General features: G+C 45.6%; 2 protein-coding genes across 2 annotated transcripts in view; one reads left to right on the top strand and one right to left on the bottom strand.

Annotated features, from left to right (window-relative positions):
* Positions 1–633: 633 nt before the first annotated feature.
* Positions 634–3,209, top strand: LOC128711963 (ras-related protein Rab-9B). The gene is made up of 3 exons (XM_053806854.1): positions 634–691; positions 767–903; positions 2,700–3,209. The coding sequence occupies exons 1-3, from the start codon at positions 637–639 to the stop codon at positions 3,207–3,209; spliced, it is 702 nt and encodes a 233-aa protein (XP_053662829.1). The 5' UTR covers positions 634–636.
* Positions 3,210–8,770: 5,561 nt separating this feature from the next.
* The window catches only part of LOC128715355 (protein outspread), a 177,943-nt gene continuing 167,107 nt past the window's right edge, over positions 8,771–19,606 (bottom strand). Inside the window, exons 8-15 of the mRNA XM_053810238.1 lie at positions 16,073–16,860; positions 11,768–15,988; positions 11,552–11,686; positions 11,343–11,479; positions 11,121–11,273; positions 10,939–11,053; positions 10,238–10,469; positions 8,771–9,285 (exon numbers count right to left, since the gene is read on the bottom strand). Of these exons, the coding sequence (XP_053666213.1) occupies positions 8,771–9,285; positions 10,238–10,469; positions 10,939–11,053; positions 11,121–11,273; positions 11,343–11,479; positions 11,552–11,686; positions 11,768–15,988; positions 16,073–16,860 (6,296 nt within the window). The remainder of the gene's footprint in view (positions 9,286–10,237; positions 10,470–10,938; positions 11,054–11,120; positions 11,274–11,342; positions 11,480–11,551; positions 11,687–11,767; positions 15,989–16,072; positions 16,861–19,606) is intronic.

Below are 19,606 nucleotides of genomic sequence, written 5' to 3'. Positions count from 1 at the left end.
TTCAACGAACATCCGGTTCGATTGATAGTTTTTGTGTTTATTGTTTATGCTCTGTGGTGCTAGTTGTCGTTGGGTATCAGCGCGATGCTGCATTGTTAATTTGCTTTTGAAGGTGTGCAGTATTGCGCTGTCTATCCGTAGTAGTGCGTCGAAATGTGTTTCTGTTTGTGCTGCTGCTAGAAGATTGTTTGGAATTGATTGAGTTGGTGCTGGGTCATAGTTGGGCATTCGGTTCGGTTTCGTCTCTGCGGAGCTTATGCGCATAATAAACGAGAAGTGTCCACGGGAGTGCAGTAAACCGTATGGAGATCAACGTCGGATTGCCACCAGCGTTTTGGGGTGCATATATGTATTTATGAGTTAGTGGTGAGCACGGTCAGCAACGGCTGTAAAGTGCGTTCATACCCCGGAACGTAAACGTGAGCTAAGTAGTACGATCGAGCCACGGGTTAAGCACGGAGAAGCATAATTCTTCCGTCGAATCTATCCGCGGTTGTTCATGGTCCAGTGCTTTGAGGCATAAACAACCCGTAAGTTGTCACGGCGAGAGCGAGAACAGCATAAGACGCATCCGGAGAACAAAGAAACTAGACGAGAAAGTAAAACAAGTATCAAAAAATAACATAGCAGGGCAAGATGACGAACATGAGACCGCCGAGTAAAAACATTCTGCTTAAAGTAGTCATTCTAGGTAGGTTACATTATCGACCTAACAAAAGGATTCCTAATGACTGTTTTCATTTAACCAATCTGCTTGTACTTCTAGGCGACGGGAATGTTGGCAAAAGCTGCCTAATGAATCGCTTCGTCTCGAACTACTTCGATGCAAACAGCTTTCATACGATCGGTGTGGAATTTCTGAACAAAGACATACAGGTGGATCAGGAACGGTATACCCTGCAGGTGAGCTTTACAAGGGCTTTTTTGCTGTGGAGAATGATAGTTTCCCCACACGGTGTGGCAACCCGGGAAGTGTGTGGCGGAGATGCAGCATTTGTTGGCAGGAAGATAATTGAGCAAACGCGACAAACCTTGCGTTGAGCAAAGCAATGTTACAAATACGTTTCTGATGTGCTCTATTGGAATTACGGTCCACTTAGACACACATACCTAGACGCACACCCACGGGCAAAGCAAACAAACAAACCCGACAAATTAACGAAAGCTTATCTATGCGGCGTGATGGAAGAGGAGATGGTGCAGGTTCGCGACGTTTGGTTACGTTTGGTTTATATACCGCGACCATTGTCTGTGACCGTGCCCATTCGGACATAGTGGTTGGAGCGCGATTTTATCATCCTAGCAGATGCTTTCGGCTGTTCGCGCTTCGAAACAAGGTGACCACCATTTGGGTGTTTAAATAATGTACATCAACAGATGGTAATAATGGTGGTAAAGCCTTATGAATCATTCATCGTTTACGAAAGCGAGCGATTTAAGGGAATTTTGCCGTTTTTTTGCTTTATGCCGCTCGGAAAGCAGCTGTAAAAAAGAGCTGAAAGTAAATTTGCAGCAAGAAATACAGTACCAAGTGAAAAGTGCAATGGGATTTGTATAATTAGTGGGAAAACATTATTCTCAGCTGCTCATTGCTATCAACTGTTGCATATCTTACCGCTTATCGTTGTGGCTTATTGGAACAGAGCGACTTATTGGTTCAAGTGACTCTCTTTAAGAATGTTACATTAACTAACTATACTAGACACCTGTGGTTTGGCACAATTTCATGCACATTTGTATTCAAAAATCATTTCGTAGAGCAGCTCGTAAAGGTTCACTTTAAGCTTGATCCAAAATTCAAAGCTCATTTCTTTTCTTACGTTTGATAGTTTTTATAGTTTTTGGTCGGAAGCAAACGTGACTCAAATTTTAAACGTTTGTAACCGGGAACGAGGAAACCAACCTGTTTGTCCGATCTGTAAAAATGCCTTTTGTCCGGGCAAATAGCATGTCCCGGGGCTATTAAAATAAACGACCGTCAAGTACAAGTGCTCTTTTTATGATTGCTGTTTGGAATTTGTTCTGGACAAGAAATACTGAAGAAGGAATAAAGAGAGAGAAAGAGAGAGAGAGAGAGAGAGAGAGAGAGAGAGTGAGAGTAGGAGATAGAGAGAGAGAGCGAAAGAGAGGGGGGGGGGGGGGGGGAAACGTTGGCGACAGTAATCGATTTAATTTCAACGGTAATTTAAATATACATGTTACAACAAATGCGCTATGTTATGAATGCGTCATACTGCTTCTATGCGTTTTGTTTGTGTTACTAAGGGTAATCTTCATCTTCCTTCTGTCAGATGTTTGTTTGGACAGGTTGCTGCGATGCAAAATACATTTTCATTGTTGATATCAATATTAAAAGGTGTCGGACAAATGATTGATTAGCACTTTGTACCATGACACATCGCTGTTACGGGATTCATCGCAGATTTATGCAACGGGGTGTTTAGTGTTTACAAATTTCATTAACAGTGATTGAGCCTAAGCATTCAAATGGTGACGAAATGCGTAAAAAAGAGCTATTGAATTGTGGTAACATGTAATGAAAAGTCTCGATCAGTGGATTCAGGAATCCACTTCGATTCCGCGGGCTGAAAAATCGGATTCGACTTCAAAAACCATCTGGAGTCTAATTCGTCAGTGCCTGAAGTTGTAATTTCAGCAAAAACAGATTATATTAACACTTCAATTGTTTCTTCTTCTAGATCTGGGACACAGCCGGCCAGGAGCGGTTTCGTGCGCTACGAACACCGTTTTACCGCGGTACCGATATATGCCTGCTTACGTACGCCATTAACGATCGGGTCAGCTTCCGTGCGCTAGCCAGCTGGCGCGATGAGTTCCTTCGATACTACGATGTCAATCCGGACCACTTTCCGTTTGTGGTCGTGGGCACAAAGAACGATTTGCCACCGACCGAACGGGAAGTTTCACCCGAAGAAGTATCCCAGTGGTGCCAGGAGCATCATGTGACCTCATACATAGAAACGTCTGCCAAAACGTCGGAAAACGTTGCGACCGCTTTTGCGCTGGCGGTACAACAGTGGCGAAAGCTCGAACGATCTACCGAGCGGGAGTTACGTGCCCAGGGCCAAGATACGATCGATTTGATGAAGAGTGTTAATCTGACTGCCAATCGTAATCGGTTCTGTTGTGCTGGGCTTGGGCGTCCAACGACGGCAACGATGCAGGACGATGATGATTACCCGAACTGAGACGGTATCGGTTGTTCGTGTAGTAAGAGTAACAAGTTTAAGAACTATGTGATAAGAGGTTCTGGTCTGAGATTGAAGGGTAGAATCAACAGATGGACCGTGTGTCGCTACTGCCGGAGTAGGACAGTGTATATTTTACGCGCAGAAAATTGGGCAAAGACGTAAAGTGCACACAAGATGCGTCGAATAAGGCATATGCTTTGAAACTTCGCAAGTCCGCACAACTTGGTGATCGGTTTGGAGAACAACCATTTTTCTGTTTCAATTGTAGTCTCTACATGCACAACAAAGCCTTTCAACTGATGCGACATTAACCAAACGACTCTAGGTACTAGTCCACTATCCATTTGCTGCATGCAGTACTTTACGCCTCATTGCATACGCATTCGTGACTATATTTGATGTAGCAGTACATTCTTTTTAAAGCTTCGGCTGACTGCGGTGATTCTAGCGTTTGCAGACAAGTGTCACACATATGGTGACCATACACAGCGGAACACAATCGGATTGATTGTTCTCCGTTTGGGGCGAGAAGTTAATTTGTAACGGAGTTGCCTTTTGCGTGGAGTGTAGTGAATAATTTATTTGGAAAGCATTACAACAGATGGTATTCGTTCAACAAGGTTCATTTTCTCTGTATATGATTGCGCCATACATTAATTAAGGTGCAAACTCGAAAACCGAATCCCAAGGGGCCAAAGCAACAAGCTAAGATTTTTAATACATCGGAGAACGCTACTAAGTGTCTAAAGCTTGCTGCCCGCCCGGGACTCATATTAGATATGGGTTCTGGGGGATTACAGGATAAATTTCAAAATCTTGCTGTTGAATTCTCGTTGTTTCTTCAATTCACTCACCATCACCCGGTGGACATTCGCACCAGTTTAAGTTCTAAGTACCAGATAAGTTTGACTGGGATTCCAAAAGAACTCACTGTGTCTTTCAATTTTTTTCCCCTATCAATTCGGCCTTGAAGTCAATGCAGAGATGGAGAGAGTGGAACTGCTACTTCGCCGTCTTCTCCAAGATTTGTCGCATGGTGACGATCTGAACAGTGGTTTTTTCCGGTTCCCAACTATCTCTTTTAAGAATGGGATAAACCGATACGAATAATTCGAGGAATTTCTTGTTCTAGTGCTGTACCTCCATTTTGGATCAGTGCGGCTACTATTCCGTCGGTGCCTGGTGCCTTATTCTTGAGCTGACGGATGACCAGTCAATGCTAGGTCGAGCATGATATCGTCTCGAAATTCTCCTGGGATATGTTATGGTGCGATAAGAAATCATCTTTAACTCTATCCCGAACCGGAGAACCATCGCATACGGCACTTTATACATTTTTTTTTTCAAACAGTCACAAAATCATAAAATGCATTGCATACATTTGGGCGCACGCAACAACATGCCTCGAAACTGGTGTTAGTTTTGGATTATTTTATTTGTTCAACAAGAATGAAAACGGTTTCTTTGCTAATAGTTCAACAAATTTTTATCTTCACTTTCCTTAAAAGCATTAATAACCTTCATCTTTTGCGTGCAATTCAGGGTTGACAGGTTTTGTGTGCTTTGTTTTGCTCTATACAATGTTCAGTTTTCTTCTGCAAAAAGGTTCCAAAGAACCTGCGAACAAACTAACATTTCGTACCTGATAAATCTGAACTTGTAGAATTGCGTTGAATCGCTCACCAGAGATTGTGGCATTGATTATGCCCGGAAACTTTTCTATTTTATCTACTCACACATAATGCTTTACATTGCTGCAACAACGAAACACAACACATCATATTTGTAGAGATTTTAACCTCTGGTGCTCCCGTTTTAAGGACTTTTAATTTATACATACATTTTTCAGCCCTAGATAACGAACAGAAAAAAATAGAACGTAAAAAGTTTTTGTGGACTAGGATTATACATTAGTGATGTATTTACGTATTTAACACATTCCGTTTACCGTTCCCCGTGTTGTTTTCTTGTAAAAATTAATTCTATTTCTAAGATTAAGTCAGATTAGGACTCGTGGCTTCCCAAACGTACAGTGCATCCCAGTTTGTAGGTGCTTATTTTTGTGCGCTTGCTTCTTGTGTCTTTGCCGAAAGTGTTGGGGCAGCGCGTAACGAAATCCTGTGAATTCATCAAACCCGTGGGATATGGAATCGAACCTAGGAGTGAGATTTTTCTGTTTGGTTTAGCAATAAAACGAAGGGCAATGAGCGTCTAGCCACAGGGGGGGTGTCTGGTTGGACAGGATATAGGAAAAGAATAGTAGTAGCAAGCAGATGTAAGACAGAAAAGAGAGGTGAAACGCTATTTTGTAATAAGCATATTAAACCGGTGCAATTCTGTAGCTGTACAGTCACGCACATACACACTTGTATAATAAAGCAAATTAAAACTCAATGAAATGGTTGTTTTGTATAAGTAAACTATATTTATTCTCTACTATGATTTTATTTTTATTATTAACGCTAATGCATAGCATTAGAAGACAGAAAAGAACGTAAGTACAATAAAATAGCATTGATTTGATGTATAAACCATTTTTCTACGGAGAAAATTGGCAGAGGATCGAATGATGAATCCGGATTTTTATTAATCAAAATGAGAAATAGTGAAATTGCCCATCACTATCGCTTACTATCGCACTATGACAGGATCTGCTATCACGCTCAATGATAACGTGCGAAAGCGGAACAACTATATGAACGCTGGAGGTGAAATCATGTTGCCTCTTAGAATGATGCGCTCTTGGTATCCGAAATCTGAAATCGGCTGGATTCAAAAGCGGTTTGGTTTTTTTGCCGCCTACACCGCCTACCGGTGAGCCGGGTTCGAGATGTTTAGTAACAGGAGAGCATACAACGGAGGAGCTAACATTAATCCTCAGCTGACCGCCCCGGGTATTTCATGTATCTGTTCCCTTTTCGCTAATTGATCATAGCTAACGCAGCTCTTCTTCTCGCGGCTTATCACTCTCGCACTACTATCAGAGGAGAGAGTGAGCGCTAATGTTCTGTGTATCCGATGAAGCAGAATGTCCTAGTATTTCATATAGCCGACCCTTTTTCGCATGTACGATCGCAAATGTTACGCGTGAAGATCTCTCACTACAGTCCGTAGCATAAGTATATCAACACCTGTTTGTTCTTGTTTGAACCGCTGTTGGAGATTGCAACGAAAGGAGTGAGAGGAACTTTCTACGAAAGTTTTTTCATGAAATAATTATTTAAATTCATTTTCTTTCTACTTGTTTAAATATATTACACGGTCGGTTTCAACAATTTCATGTTCAATATATATTTATTTTCTCTAACTTGTTTCGGTGAGGTTACATCGGGTGTTCGATGATCGACAGTGTTACTTAGAGAATTGGAAGAGCATTAATTGAAGGGGTTGGGAACAGGATGGGACATAACATACACAAACAAATTAACATGTACAAAATGAACGGTCGTGCGTTACCATCCGTTATAACTCTTGCATATCCGGCCGTGTTACTGTTACATTTCAATGTGCATGCAGAGCGTTGTATTGTTTCCTCTAAACAACTAAATTATCGTTTGTTTGTGTGATTGAGTGTGTGTGTTTTTTTTATACAAAGGTTTACAAATAGTCTCATACACATAAATCTATTAAGAAACTTCCTCGAAATCACTAATCCTAGAGTAGGGTGTGTAGTTACAATTAATGCACAACAACAAAAATTGGCACCATTGCATGCAAAAGTGTGTGTGTGTGTCCTCTTTTTTTTTCTTTTATCCTCTAACAGGAGCGAAGACAAGTGGTTCAGTGTGCAAAAGTGCATCCTTTCTCGTCCTTAAACATCGCTACACATTCGCGTGACTGCGCCTGTGTATACAATAAATCAATTTTATCCTACATAACTACGGGTACTGTGCCTTTTCTGCGTTCGTGTTCAGCTGAACAAACTTAACAACAAGATAAAAAGGAAACTAAGCTTTTCGAACACATCGTTGGGAGTGACACACACATATGCACACGCAAAATGAGGAAAAAAACGTCCAATTTAAGCATAACAAAGGGACACTTTTTCAAACCTACACATTAAACCTCTAAAACGCATGCTTAAACTCCTGAAAAGGACTTTCAACACACCTCGTTGCATTGAACTTTTTTTTTTGGTGAGTTATGTTATACTAACAAATTGTATTATAGTTGCTTCTTTCATTATTACATATACGTTTGTTTGTTCTTTTCACATCTTTCTAACATACTATTCTTTTACTTATCCTTGTTTTATATTAGAGTTTTTTCTTTCTGTGTTTTTTTTTGTTCTTGTAAGGAAGCAATGCTGCAACGAAAATCCTAACCGAATAAGTCACTTAATAATCAATTTTGTGTGCATGTAAAGACAAATTTAAAATATGTTTAGTACAATTTAGTACAGCGGGAGGACTAAATTCGTGTTTTAAAAAGAAGTACCTAAAACGATTTACTTAAGCTTTTCGTCTGTTGTTCATTTGATACGCTTAAGGATATAAAATTTCATTCTCTTTTTCAAATAAAAGAAGCAACATAAAAAATTTTATATAAACAAAAAAAACACAATCCCGAACATAGTAAAACAAAACCATTTTCGCTTGGTGTGCAAAATTAACCGGTGAGCTTTTGGGGTGTTGTTTGATGAAGTTTAAAATTAATGATTACACTCAATCAGGAAGACACATGGCAAAGAATTAAACAAACGAACAAACAAAAAAAACCTAAACAAAAGGGGAAGCATTTGGTGAACTAAAATTACAATGGTACAATTACAGTTATAGAATAAATAAAATGAATGAACGTTGAAAAGGGTGTGTGAAGGTGATTCTGTTACCAAAAACAAAAAAAAAACTTTTAAACCCAGATGGGCGAAATGGGTTTTTTTCTTTATAAATGGGGTTGCTTACGTTACGTGTTTTCTCGACAGTAAACAGCAATCAGATAAGGCTAATAAATCGTCATTATCAACAACAAAAACAACAACAACAATAACAGTACAACAACAGCTGTCCAAACGTGTCCTCTATCAGCGAAACAACATAGCTAAGCGTGTCGTGATGGCGCATTTGCTGGAACGTTTTTTGAACGTTTTATATAAATTTTGTTCTTTTCAGGTGACTGTTCGAAGCACCGTTAGCGGTTGTGTAAAGATGAAAACTAATTGCAATCTGCTGGTAAATGACGGTACGTGCATCGGAGTTCATTCCTACCCGACCGCTAACCGTTGCCTACGAACGTGTCTCAATCCCACGGGTAAAGTGTTACTGTTTATTAGTACATTAGTACACCCGGGGACCGCACTAAACTAGCTTTTTTTTTGCACTCGTGCACTAATAATAATAATGATTGTGTATGCGTTTCGCGTTGTTCGTCTAAAAAAGTGGTTTCGTTGCGTTTGATGAAGCGTAGCGCGCACATTTAGTTTTAAGTGAATTAATTGTATGTTTCTTTAACAATTTCTTTTTGTTCCATCATAAGCCAAACCAAACGTACCTATTTTTTTTTTTAAAAAGCGTGACAATGTGTGTTATAGCGTGATGATTCCAGTTCCTATTGCTTGTTTAGATTTCCAACTCGAATCGATGAATTTGCTGTTCAACGTCCCTCTCATCTAAGGGAGGGGGCGAACAAAGTTTGGTCGATGGCTTAAGCTCGTGCATGTTATCGTTATCATTATTATTATTATTTAAACTACTAACATTGTTGTTGTTGTGTAGGTGATTGTTGTTGTTGTTGAGGTTGTTGAGATGGGTCGTGTTGGTGCCGTTACTGCCATTGTTGCTGCCAACGGACGCCTGGTTACGGTGCAGATTGCTGTTCTTGAACGTGGCACTTGCGATCAGCGGTAGCGTGAGGGACACTGGGTGGGGTGTCGGTGGTCCGGGCTGACCGGTGGCCAATGGGCCGGACCCGCCGCTGATCAGGTTCATGTTCAGCTGCTTGGAGCTGAGAACTTTGGCGCGATTGTTGTTGGTGCTGCTCGCCAGATTGACGGAATCGTTGATCGCCGTACCGGTCGGGGCAGTGCCGGGCGAGCTGGAGGTAGAGAAGATCGGAGCTACACCTAGTTTGGCTCCTGCGTTTCGTTCGTGGAAAAGGGAAAAAAAGAAGGTAAAGAAGGGTGGCATTAGGTTGTGCTAAAGACTCATCAGTTGTTTTGTTTTTATTTTATAAACTAATTTACTTTACAAATGAAACCTTTGAGACAGACAGATAACCAAAATTATACCAAGGTGTATAACCCATAGTAATCCGTTTATACAAAAGTACAGACTAATCAATTGTTGCTCCTATTATACATCCAAGACTTAGTACAATGTACAGTAAAATGTTACACTTAATACATTTTAAAGTAACTATTAAGATGCCATTCTTTTTTTTGCCATTTTTTTTTCGTTTTTTAGTAACAATTCTAGTTTATGAGTTTAGCAGATATCGTCGAATACAAAATTAAAAATATTGCAAATTAGAAGTACTCGGGCTACTCCAAATTGATACAATGTTTTATTGTAGGATAAATATAAATTACAAATATTGAGAATTTTCTGAATGTTAATGATGCAAATTTTGATTCGCGAATCATTCAGATTCAGCAATCTGAATCAGACCCACCCAATATTATTGTTTAACTTTTAATAATTATTGCGTATGGACAAAGGATACAAATTATGAAATAATATAATTTTACAATGCAAACATAATTATACATCAATACAAATACATGCAACGAACGGGAAAGGAACAAAAGCTAAAAAATGGAAAAAATGTACAACGAAACAATTCCAAATCGAACAAAACTATCATAAAACGGTTATACAAGATAGAACAATTGTTAAAACAAACAAGAAGTTATTAGACCCGATAACAATAACAGCATGCAACGAAACCAAACAACCAACAGAACATAGAATAAGAAAGTGTATATATAAAATGGAAAGTGTAAAGGAAAAGCGTAGAGTAGTGAGGTGAAACGACAACAGTATAAGGCTGAGATGAGAAAATGTGAGATGTGTTTAAAAAAGGGCTACCTTCGGTGAACTTCAACCGTGGATGTGATTCTTTCTTGTTATTCAGTAGATGCTGGCACTCGCGTAGATCGAGCAGCTCGAGCGTACTGTTGGACTCGATCGACGCAGCAATTGGTGCGATCGTCGATGCCGCCGTCGCCGTCGGCGCATTCACCGCTGTGCTGGGCGTTCCATTGCCCAACGTTGGTGGTGTCCGTTTAGGCGTGGTGGCCCTTGGTGAACTTTCTGGTTGCTGCAGTGTGGTGTGGTTGAGATCATCGTCATCGCCATCATCCGGTGTTGTGTTTGATCGGATTGTTTGTTTTGTTGTTGTGTGTTTGGTATTTGTTAGTGGTTAGCCGTTAGGAGAAAAACAATAAAACGTCAAAGATACAATGCACACGTACAAGAGCACACGGAAAGAGTAGGGAGTGGAAGGATTCTTTGGCCGTGGGGGGTTTTTATGTGGCAACGAGCCATGCTGGACATGCTTCCGGTGCAAAAAAATGGGATGAAATGGGTGACAAAAAAAACTCCACACTTAAAGAGTAATGGTGCATGTGGACCTTGGGTACACTCGAAGAACAAAAAGGAACTCATAATATTAGGCTCCGCGTAGTACATCGAGCCATCAGCGGCAAAGGGAATAATGGATTGTACATGGTGCCATTTCCGATTTGGAGGGAAATTGATTTGATTTGACGCAGGTGTTAGCTATTTACCGTGCTGCTGGTGAACAGATTGGTATCCTTTGGCGTTACGACACTGCTGGTCGGTGGTGCGGAAGTTGCTTCTTCCGGCTGGTTCGAGACAAAGTGTGCTCGAAGTTGCTTATTTCTGCAAAAATAAAGGACAATTAGTCGTTGTTCTGAAACATATTTTGCAACAATTGTTAGCATTGCACCTGACATCAAGTTGTTGAATGTGCTGCTGAGAACATTTCAACTGTTGCGTCGCATTACGAAGCTTTTCCTCGAGCGCGGCCGTTTCAACGCACTTCATCGAGTACTTCTCCGAGAGGGATAGAATTTCCTGCCGCACGTCTTCTAGCTCTTGCCTGTTGAACAAAGGTCATAAGGTTAGTAACACCGCTTTGCTAATTATTATCACTGAACGCGTGACTTACTCCTTCTCGCGGTACGTTTGGGGCGGTTGGCCACCCTTTTGGAACTGCTTGAGAAACTCCTGCTTGAAGCGCGTCACCTCACGCTGTACCTCATTCTGGTGCGCTTTCTTCATGGCGTCGAGTGCTGCCAGTGTTGCCTGCATAGAAATGTACAGTGGGTTTGAATAGGAAGTTCTTGCAGAATAATTTTATTCTTAGCTTCGCTTTACCTGTGTTTCTTCGGCCAGCGCTTGTTCCTTCTCCAGAATGAGTTTCGCGATCTCCTGCTGGTGCTTTTCCTCCAGATCGTGAATGATGCGCTTGTGCGAAGCTTCCATTGCGGCCAGTCCCTTCTCACAGAGTGCCTGAAAAGATCGTAAGCAATCGTTAGCGAAATGTGCGCCTAAATGTAGGCACGGATGTGCTGTAACTACTCGAACACCTACTCGTAACTGCTCGATTTCTGCCTGATAGCGCGAACGCAAACTGTCCTCATCGTCTTTGTCCTTCTGCGAGTCCAGCTCGTTTGCCATCTGCTGCTCCCGGTAGGCGGCGTGCAGATTGTCCACCTGTTGCGCATGTTCCGCCTCCAGCAGTTCCAGATGTTTCTCCAACTTCTTCACATGGTCCTGCTCTTTGCGCATCTGCTCGTACAGATAGTCCCGCTCCTTCTCCAGCTCGGCATACTCGGCCGCCGTTTTACGGCAACTGTCCGCCAACTCCTCGCAACGATCCTTCAGCGAGCGTGCCTTCTTGCACTCCTGATCGTAGCTGTCCAGGAGATCTTCGATCTCCTTATCCTTCTCGTTGCTAGCCGCATCGATGCGGGTCAAGCGGACGGACAGTTCGTGCAGCTCCTTTTCCTTCTGCTTTAGCAGATTCCGCTCGTTGTTGAGTCGCTCGAGCAGTTCGGCTCGCTCACCATCGATCGCTTGTATGCGATGCTGCTGCTCGTCAATGCGACGCTGCAGGGTGGTAAGCTTCTGCTCGTGCTGTTGCCGGATCGTACCGAGCTCCCGTTCGTGCTCTTCGGTCAGTTGCTTCAAGCGCTCTTGCAGGCGGCCACACTGCTCGCTGCGTGATTGCAACTGTTTGGCGGCAGTAATCAACGAATCAATACGCTGCTGAATCTCAACGCACCGTGTATGAATGCTACGCAAGCTGTCCACATCGATGGCGCTAGCGGCACTGACACTACCATTGTCCGGGTGTAAAGAAGCCTGCAAAGCGACAACTGACTTCTCCAGCTCGTTCAGTATTGCTGACACTTCCTTTACCTCAGCTTTGTTCAGTGAGTGCTCACTGGCGAAGTACTTGTACATGAAGTTAAAGTCTGCCTCGGCCAGAATATCGTCAGCGTTAGCCACTTCCAAGTCAGCAGTGAGATCAGTGTACAGGTTCTCATACTGCTTCAGAGCAGCCACACTGAACACACGATCCGACGATTCGGCACATTCTTGTTGAGCTAGCTTTTGTCTGTTCGGGACATAGTCACCTTTCAGTACTTGCACACGCGCATCGATCAGCGCCTTGTGTGCGATGATGTCCGCAAACTCCGCCAGCAATTGCCGCCCTTCGCTTGGTTTTCGCTCCTGTTCCAGATGCAATCGCCACTGACCCCGTTTCATCTTCTCCAGCGTTTCCTCGTAACATTCGGTCAGTTGCCGTACGGCCGCATCCATCTCACGGCGGAGTGCCTCATGTACGGCGTCCGCGAATGTTTCGAACGTAATGCGCTCCTGGGTGGATAATGCGTATCCGAAGGCGGGTGCTAGGGAGCTTTCGTAACGCTGCGCGTTTCGCATCATGATGTGTGCAATCTCGGACTGCACCAACTCCGCGTTGACCGCTTCCTGTGCCTGACGCCAGGCTTCCTGTACCGCACCTTGTACCGTTTCGTGCGAGGACGCGATATAGCTGAGCGTTTCGGCAGCCAGCCCGTACGCGAGGTTCTCCATGATGGTTGTTTTGTAGCGCTTGGCGATCAGGTGCACCTCATTCTGCTGGCGCAAAAGGTCGTCCAACAGCGCGGTACCGATGGGTGGGAAGGATAGCGACCGAATCGTGCTTGTGCGACCGGCGGACAGCATAAGTTTACGAGCTAAAACACTCGCCAGAACGTCTGCACTGCTACTGGGCCGCACAACGCATTTGCCTGAGAGTTTCGCCTTCAGCATCGACATTAGCTGGATGGTTTCGCACACCTCAACCTTAGTTTGACGCTCTTCAAACTCCTGCAAATTCTCCGCACGTTCCAACGCGTGTCGCAGCCTGCCGAAACAAACACTCTCGAAAGCGATCCGTTCGGCCAGGAGCTCCATGTCCTTGCGCTGGGTTAGCCCGTTCGTTTCGCGTAGCATTCGTCGCTGCTTTAGAAGATCTGCCAACTTACTCCTAAGCTGCGCCTCGAGTTGATTGAGCGCTAGCTTAATCGGGTTCGATTCCGGCAGCACGATAACGCTACCGTACCCGGGACCATCAACTGGAACGACACAATTGTCGCAGCTTTCGCGCAACAGCTTCGACACCTCCGTCAGGCAACGTTCGATGAATTTGTACGAATCCTTCCGATCGGCAGTAGGCGATACGGAACGCCGGGATCGGGAAGACCGCAGACTCTGGAACTGTTGCGCACTCTGGTCGATCAGCTCACGCACCGACACCACAACGCCCTCGAGGCTCTTCAGTCGATCCAGCAGATGTTCCGGTACCTGTTTCGAGTTACCCGAGCTGGACGTACTGGCCGTTTCACACTCGCTAACGTCCGGCTTCACCGGCACCACAGGCTGCACGTTCTCGACACGCTTCTCGAGATTGTTTAACCGCAGCAGTACCTGCATCGGTTGGGCCGACAGTGACGCACTGTCCAGACTTTTGCGGCGCAGTCTTGTTGAGGAGGAGCGTCGTGCCGGTTGCGTGACTTCAGGCGCTGTCAATTCTACGGTCGCTTTAGCCACCGGCAACACGTTGCCACTCTCGAGCGCATCTATTTTACTTTCCAGCTCGGACACCTTCTCTTCCAGCTCCTTCTGAATGGAGAGCGACTCCTTGCCTTTCAAGGACAGCGAACGTCGCTTCTCGGACCGGATTGCTTTCTGCTTCAACAGCCGTACCTGTTTTTCGGCCGCCGTATATTTGTTCGTCATGTCCTGGATGCGGTCGGCCATCATGCGCGACTGCGCGTCATGTTCGGTGGACTGGCGGTCGAGTTCTTTGCGCAGTGTCGCATACCCGATCTCCAGCTCGTCGTACAGACCGTGTGCATCTTTCAGTTCGCGCTTCATCGCTTTCAGCTCACTGACCGCACGTTCGAAGCGTGCCCTTAGCTCTCGGTACTCGTCCGCCAGCATGTCCCGGTCGAGTTGGGTTGGGTCGATCGCAGTTAGGCAGGTTAGATCGCTAAACGAGTCCATCCGCTTGATGCGCGTCATCGCCAAGCTGCAAAGGCTTGAAGCTGGACTGGCGGGTGCCGCGATGCCACACTCCTGCAGCCGTCGGTAGAGTGATTCGTTCTCTTCGATTCCGCGCGCCAACCGTTCCTCCAGCTCCTTGGTTGTTTCGCGACTCTTCGACAGCTCGTGCGTGATCCGATCGATTATCTCCTGTCCGGCGGCTCGACTGTCCTGTAGCTGCACCATTAGCTTTTCGCGGTTTTCCTCCAGTTCGCGTTTGCGGGTCAGCTCCTGCTCAGTGCGCTCGAGCGTCGTGAGCAGTTCGGACATGCGAGCTTCCCGCTCGTGAGTTTCTTCGCGCAACATCGCCAACTCCTTCTCGGCCGCTTGCAATCGCAGCTGTAGCTCTTTCTCCAATCCACTGCCTTCCTCCTCCTGTACGGTATTGATCGGTTTCTGAACCGGAACCGATTGAAGTGTTAGGATCTCCGATGGTACGCTCTCGATCGTGCTACGCCGTGAACTCGGAGGTGATGAGCGGCTGCGCTTGTGCAACCGTTGCTGACTTTGGGCCGATGCCGGCGGGGTCATTCTTACTCTATCTTTGGTACGCATTGCCGCACTGGTCAGCGGCACCGACGGAGGCGAAGGCGACACCGGTGATCCCCAGTCGCCGACACTATCACGCCGGCCACCTTCCGACGCTGTTCGGTACTCCTCGTCCGACGAGAACAGCAACGATTTGGGCGTTAGCGGTGTGACGGGCGACTGCACCGGTTGCTTTGGTTGAGGCTGATTACAACTACTGCTAGTACTACTGCTATTGCTACTGCTATTGGTGGTGGTACTGTCCCCGGTGCTGGTACCGTTCGATTCGGTAATGGCTCGTGCCGACGTCAGGTGCACGACGACGTCTTTCGGCACCTTATCCACGACATCCTCGCCAGCGCCCGGGCTTGCCGCCAGCGGTACCACACCCTCAATCAACAGGTGACCGTTCGTGCTGTTGTTGTTCTTTTCGAGCAGTTTGCTTCGCTTCATCTTCGGCTTATGCTCGATCGTGTCGCTGATCAGCTCGATCTCCAGCGCGCCGGGTGTGGTCGGTGTGGGTGGCGATTTGTCCGGTAACGTTTTGAAGTTGTCGTCGTTTTGATTGCTTAGCTCGAGGCTAGCCTTCGTCGGGGGCAGCCCGGCAGCGTTCTTCAGCACGTTGATCCAGTTGTTGCGCACGTTGATCGTTACCGCGGACAGCACGATACGATGGTTGTCCCAGGTCTGTGGAAGGAGCGACACAGACTGAATGTTAGTACATACGGGCTTGTAAATGAGGTGTTTTTTTCTTCCGTGAAATGAGCTTACCGTGAGCTGAAAGCCGTATCCCTTGTTGACAGGCACCTCGGCAATGCTGGTGATGCTATTCACGTCCAGCACACCGTCCAGCACACCCTTCTCTTCTGCGACCGGATCGCGATAGTAGAACAGGGCGGCTCCACGCAGCGTAAACCAATGCTTGCTCCATTCACCGACCCGTCCGTCCTGCTTCAGCAACCAGCCCTTCTTCGCCTGCAGCAGATCCGCGTCCGGGCCGCGATGTTCCGAGTTTTTGCCGAGATAGTTTGCCGGCGCATCGTCCATACCGCAGTCACCGTCCGGATCACCGCGTTCGTGCGTTTGACTAGGCTTCAGCTTCGGACTAGCGTTGGTGGCGGGCGGCAGGTGCAACGATGCAAGCGGCGGCACCTGTCCACCCTTGCCGATCGAGGTTGGAATTTTCTTCACGATGGCCGACACGATCGCGGGTGCACTGGACGGTATGGTGAGCGAGTGGGGTCGCATCTGTAACGGCGTACCACCGACACTGGTCCCTCCGGTACCTCCCCCTCCACCTCCTCCGCCACCTCCACCAGGGACACCACCGCCACCGCTGCCGCCATTCGTGTACTGCGGTGGGATCGTGTTCTCGTCCCGCGGGCTGGTCGCCTTCTCGTGGTGGTCCGCCGTGAGTGACAGGCTGTCCGTGATGCAGGGGCTGCTCCAGCGGTTCACGTTCGTGATCGTGTTGGCGATATCCTTCAGCTTTAGTTCGTCCCTCGATCGTAACTCCGCACCGCTGATGCTACCACCACTGTCCAGCAGCAAACATTTGGCTGTAGAAACGATAAAAAATGCTCTTTTAGTATGAGTTTTTTTATTCTTAACTCCCTAACGTTACTCTTCTCCAAACAGTCGATGTTAAGGTATGTTCGTAATTACGATGCGTTAGTTACGGATGCCCCTAACGTCCGCGTCTTCTTTTGAGGTCTTGGCGACCCTCGGAACAATTGCTGAAGGTCTTGAACTTCCAATTTCTGGTCTATATGTATTTATCCATAGTTAAATAGTTGGTGTGCTTGGGAACGAACTGGATGGAATTTAATACCAGTTCTATCGTATGAAGTTCGAGGCTGCTACCACTGAACAACAAGGCCAACCGTCTGTAGTTAATTAGAGAGTATCTGAAGACGAATATTAACACTTGCAAAAAAATTGAACATATGCTGCTTATACTAAAGATGCTTTTCATTGTCTCACACCATCAAACACACCACGAAACTTAGTTTTCTATAAGGAGGTGGCAAACAAAATTCCTTCCCATCGTGACACGGACTGTACGATGCGTGCAAAGTGAGTTCTTGCCATGTCTAGCAGTGTCGGGATTTAACATCTTTATAACGGTGTCACAGCTCTGCGTTCTGTTGCGTGCTCAGACGCGAGTCGTAACATTCCACAGGCATGTACAGACATCCTTGGCAGAGCGGTTCCAAAGCCGTTGTAAAACCACCTATTAACAAGACACTAGCAAGCGCTAGCGGAAGAGAAGGAGACGGTTGGCGTTGTACGAATGACACGGCATGCAAAATGAACAAATAAATTCAATTAAAGGCATGTTTAGAAACGTTGCACGGTGGCCCATTGGCACTCGATCGCTCAATCGAGGCAACTCTCGAGTTCTAAGCAGCGTGTACGCACACATTGACCTGTCCGGATGACTCTATTTGGGGTACGGGCAGACACATTACACGATCGTCGAAAACACTCCCAGCTGTTCGTGGGAAAAGAAACATGGCTCCAAGTTAGTGATAGAACACTTAGAACACTCCTCTGGGGATTCTGTAGATATGTGACGTTAAAAACTGACATTCCGTCAACTGTCGGACTTGACCTGGTGGCAGTGCAAGGTTGCGAAATTTTAACTCCCAAAATGGCGCCCTAGAAGATGACTCAGGCCGAACCGATGCCGGAAAACGATGTTTTGCATCAAGAAGAATTGTTAACACTCCCTCTTCTTTGATGGAGGCAAAAGCGGGCAGTAATTTCCATACCTCACTGGTCGGTTTCCTTGTGGCGATCCGCTGTCGATCGATTGTGTGCTGAAAGCTGCTGTCAAACAACGGGCCGAACGTAAACCTGACGTGAAGGCTGTCAGGCGGGAAGGCCCGATCGATCGACGATCGACACTCGGCCGCATGTCGCGCATCACGCATTTCGCACCAAGTGTGGCCGGGTGGGTCGGGCCCGCCGAGTGTGTCGATCGTTAAGAAATATTAAAAGCTATCATTATCGGCCCGTCTGATCCGGCCAACTGTCGCGGAACATCCGTGCTCTAATTGGTCGGGCAGACAAAATGCTAGACCCCGGTGCGGAAGTTCAGTTCCCGGTAGGTTGCTTTGCGAATGGATGGACGACGGAACGGTTGTTGTGGTTATATTTTCGATCTTTTTTTTTCGTGCGGGTTCCATTCGGTTTTGGAGGAAGCCTTCACTGTAATCCTTAAATGGGCACCCCCGGGATATACGTCGCTGGCTAGCGGGTTTCGCTCGCTTGGGCTGGAAATGCGTGAGGAAAGTTCAAGGTTTTCCGTAGCGCAGCGAGCAAGGTGTGAACGGAACAAGGCTAAAGTTCGCAACGGTTCTCCACGGTGGACGGTCGTTTGGTTTCGAGCAGTTCTACTCCATTCGTCCGACGGTTGTTATGTTATGGTGTGAGGTGTTTCTTTTTCGTTGTGTCTAGGCCCCTGCTTGACCGGCCTGTCCGGGAAGGATTTAAGGTGAGGTGTGCAATTAGGTGTGATAGCGATCGCGTGTGATGTGTGTCTGCGATTGTGACTGAAGCCCGGCGGTCATAAAGCAGACGGGGCTTGGCTAACGAGCGCTAAGGAAGGCGCAATATATGTTTGCGCGGAATGGGATGCAAAGCAATGGCATAGCAATGGACCATGCTTCAGTTTCCATTTGAAATTGAAACCAAATCTTGTATATGACCCTTGCTGTTGGAGTAACTCTCTGGCTAAAGGATATATAAATGATCCAGAAAATGAGAGTTACGGACTAGTTATGATAATATCACAAGCTATCTTCGACAACCCATTACATCTGGAACAGTATTTAACATTTAATTCAGCAATTTCTTGCTCCTAGAGTAATTTAACATTGGTGTTTAGACTATGCTCTTCCCTAAACCTGACCTTACCTACTAATGATCGTCATTTGTACGAAACTGTTTCATTTTCCGAATGTACAAAATGATAGACATTGAAAAATCGTCTCAGGGATCTTTTTGAACAGGACAACCAGGACTACCTGCCAGAGTTACTTCAGTTTCGACATGCTTAAAAGGGTAAATGCATCTAATTCAACCAGTAAAGAATTCCCACGATAACATTTAAGAGAAATAATTTGACCATCATTAGTTCCAATTAAACGAGTTTGTTGTGTACCATACAAAGAATAAACCTTGGAACAGCAAAAATAGCTTCTAAACAAATACGAGACTAAAAAAAAACAACAATCCCCAAAATTCAAACAACCGCTTCAGAACCACCGATTGTGGCAGCCAAATATGCTGCCCAAATAC

The sequence above is a fragment of the Anopheles marshallii genome, chromosome 3, assembly GCF_943734725.1.
Source record: "Anopheles marshallii chromosome 3, idAnoMarsDA_429_01, whole genome shotgun sequence".
Classification (NCBI taxonomy): domain Eukaryota; kingdom Metazoa; phylum Arthropoda; class Insecta; order Diptera; family Culicidae; genus Anopheles; species Anopheles marshallii.
The sequence above is the reverse complement of the archived record's forward strand: the minus strand, read 5'-3'. Positions and strand labels throughout refer to the sequence as shown.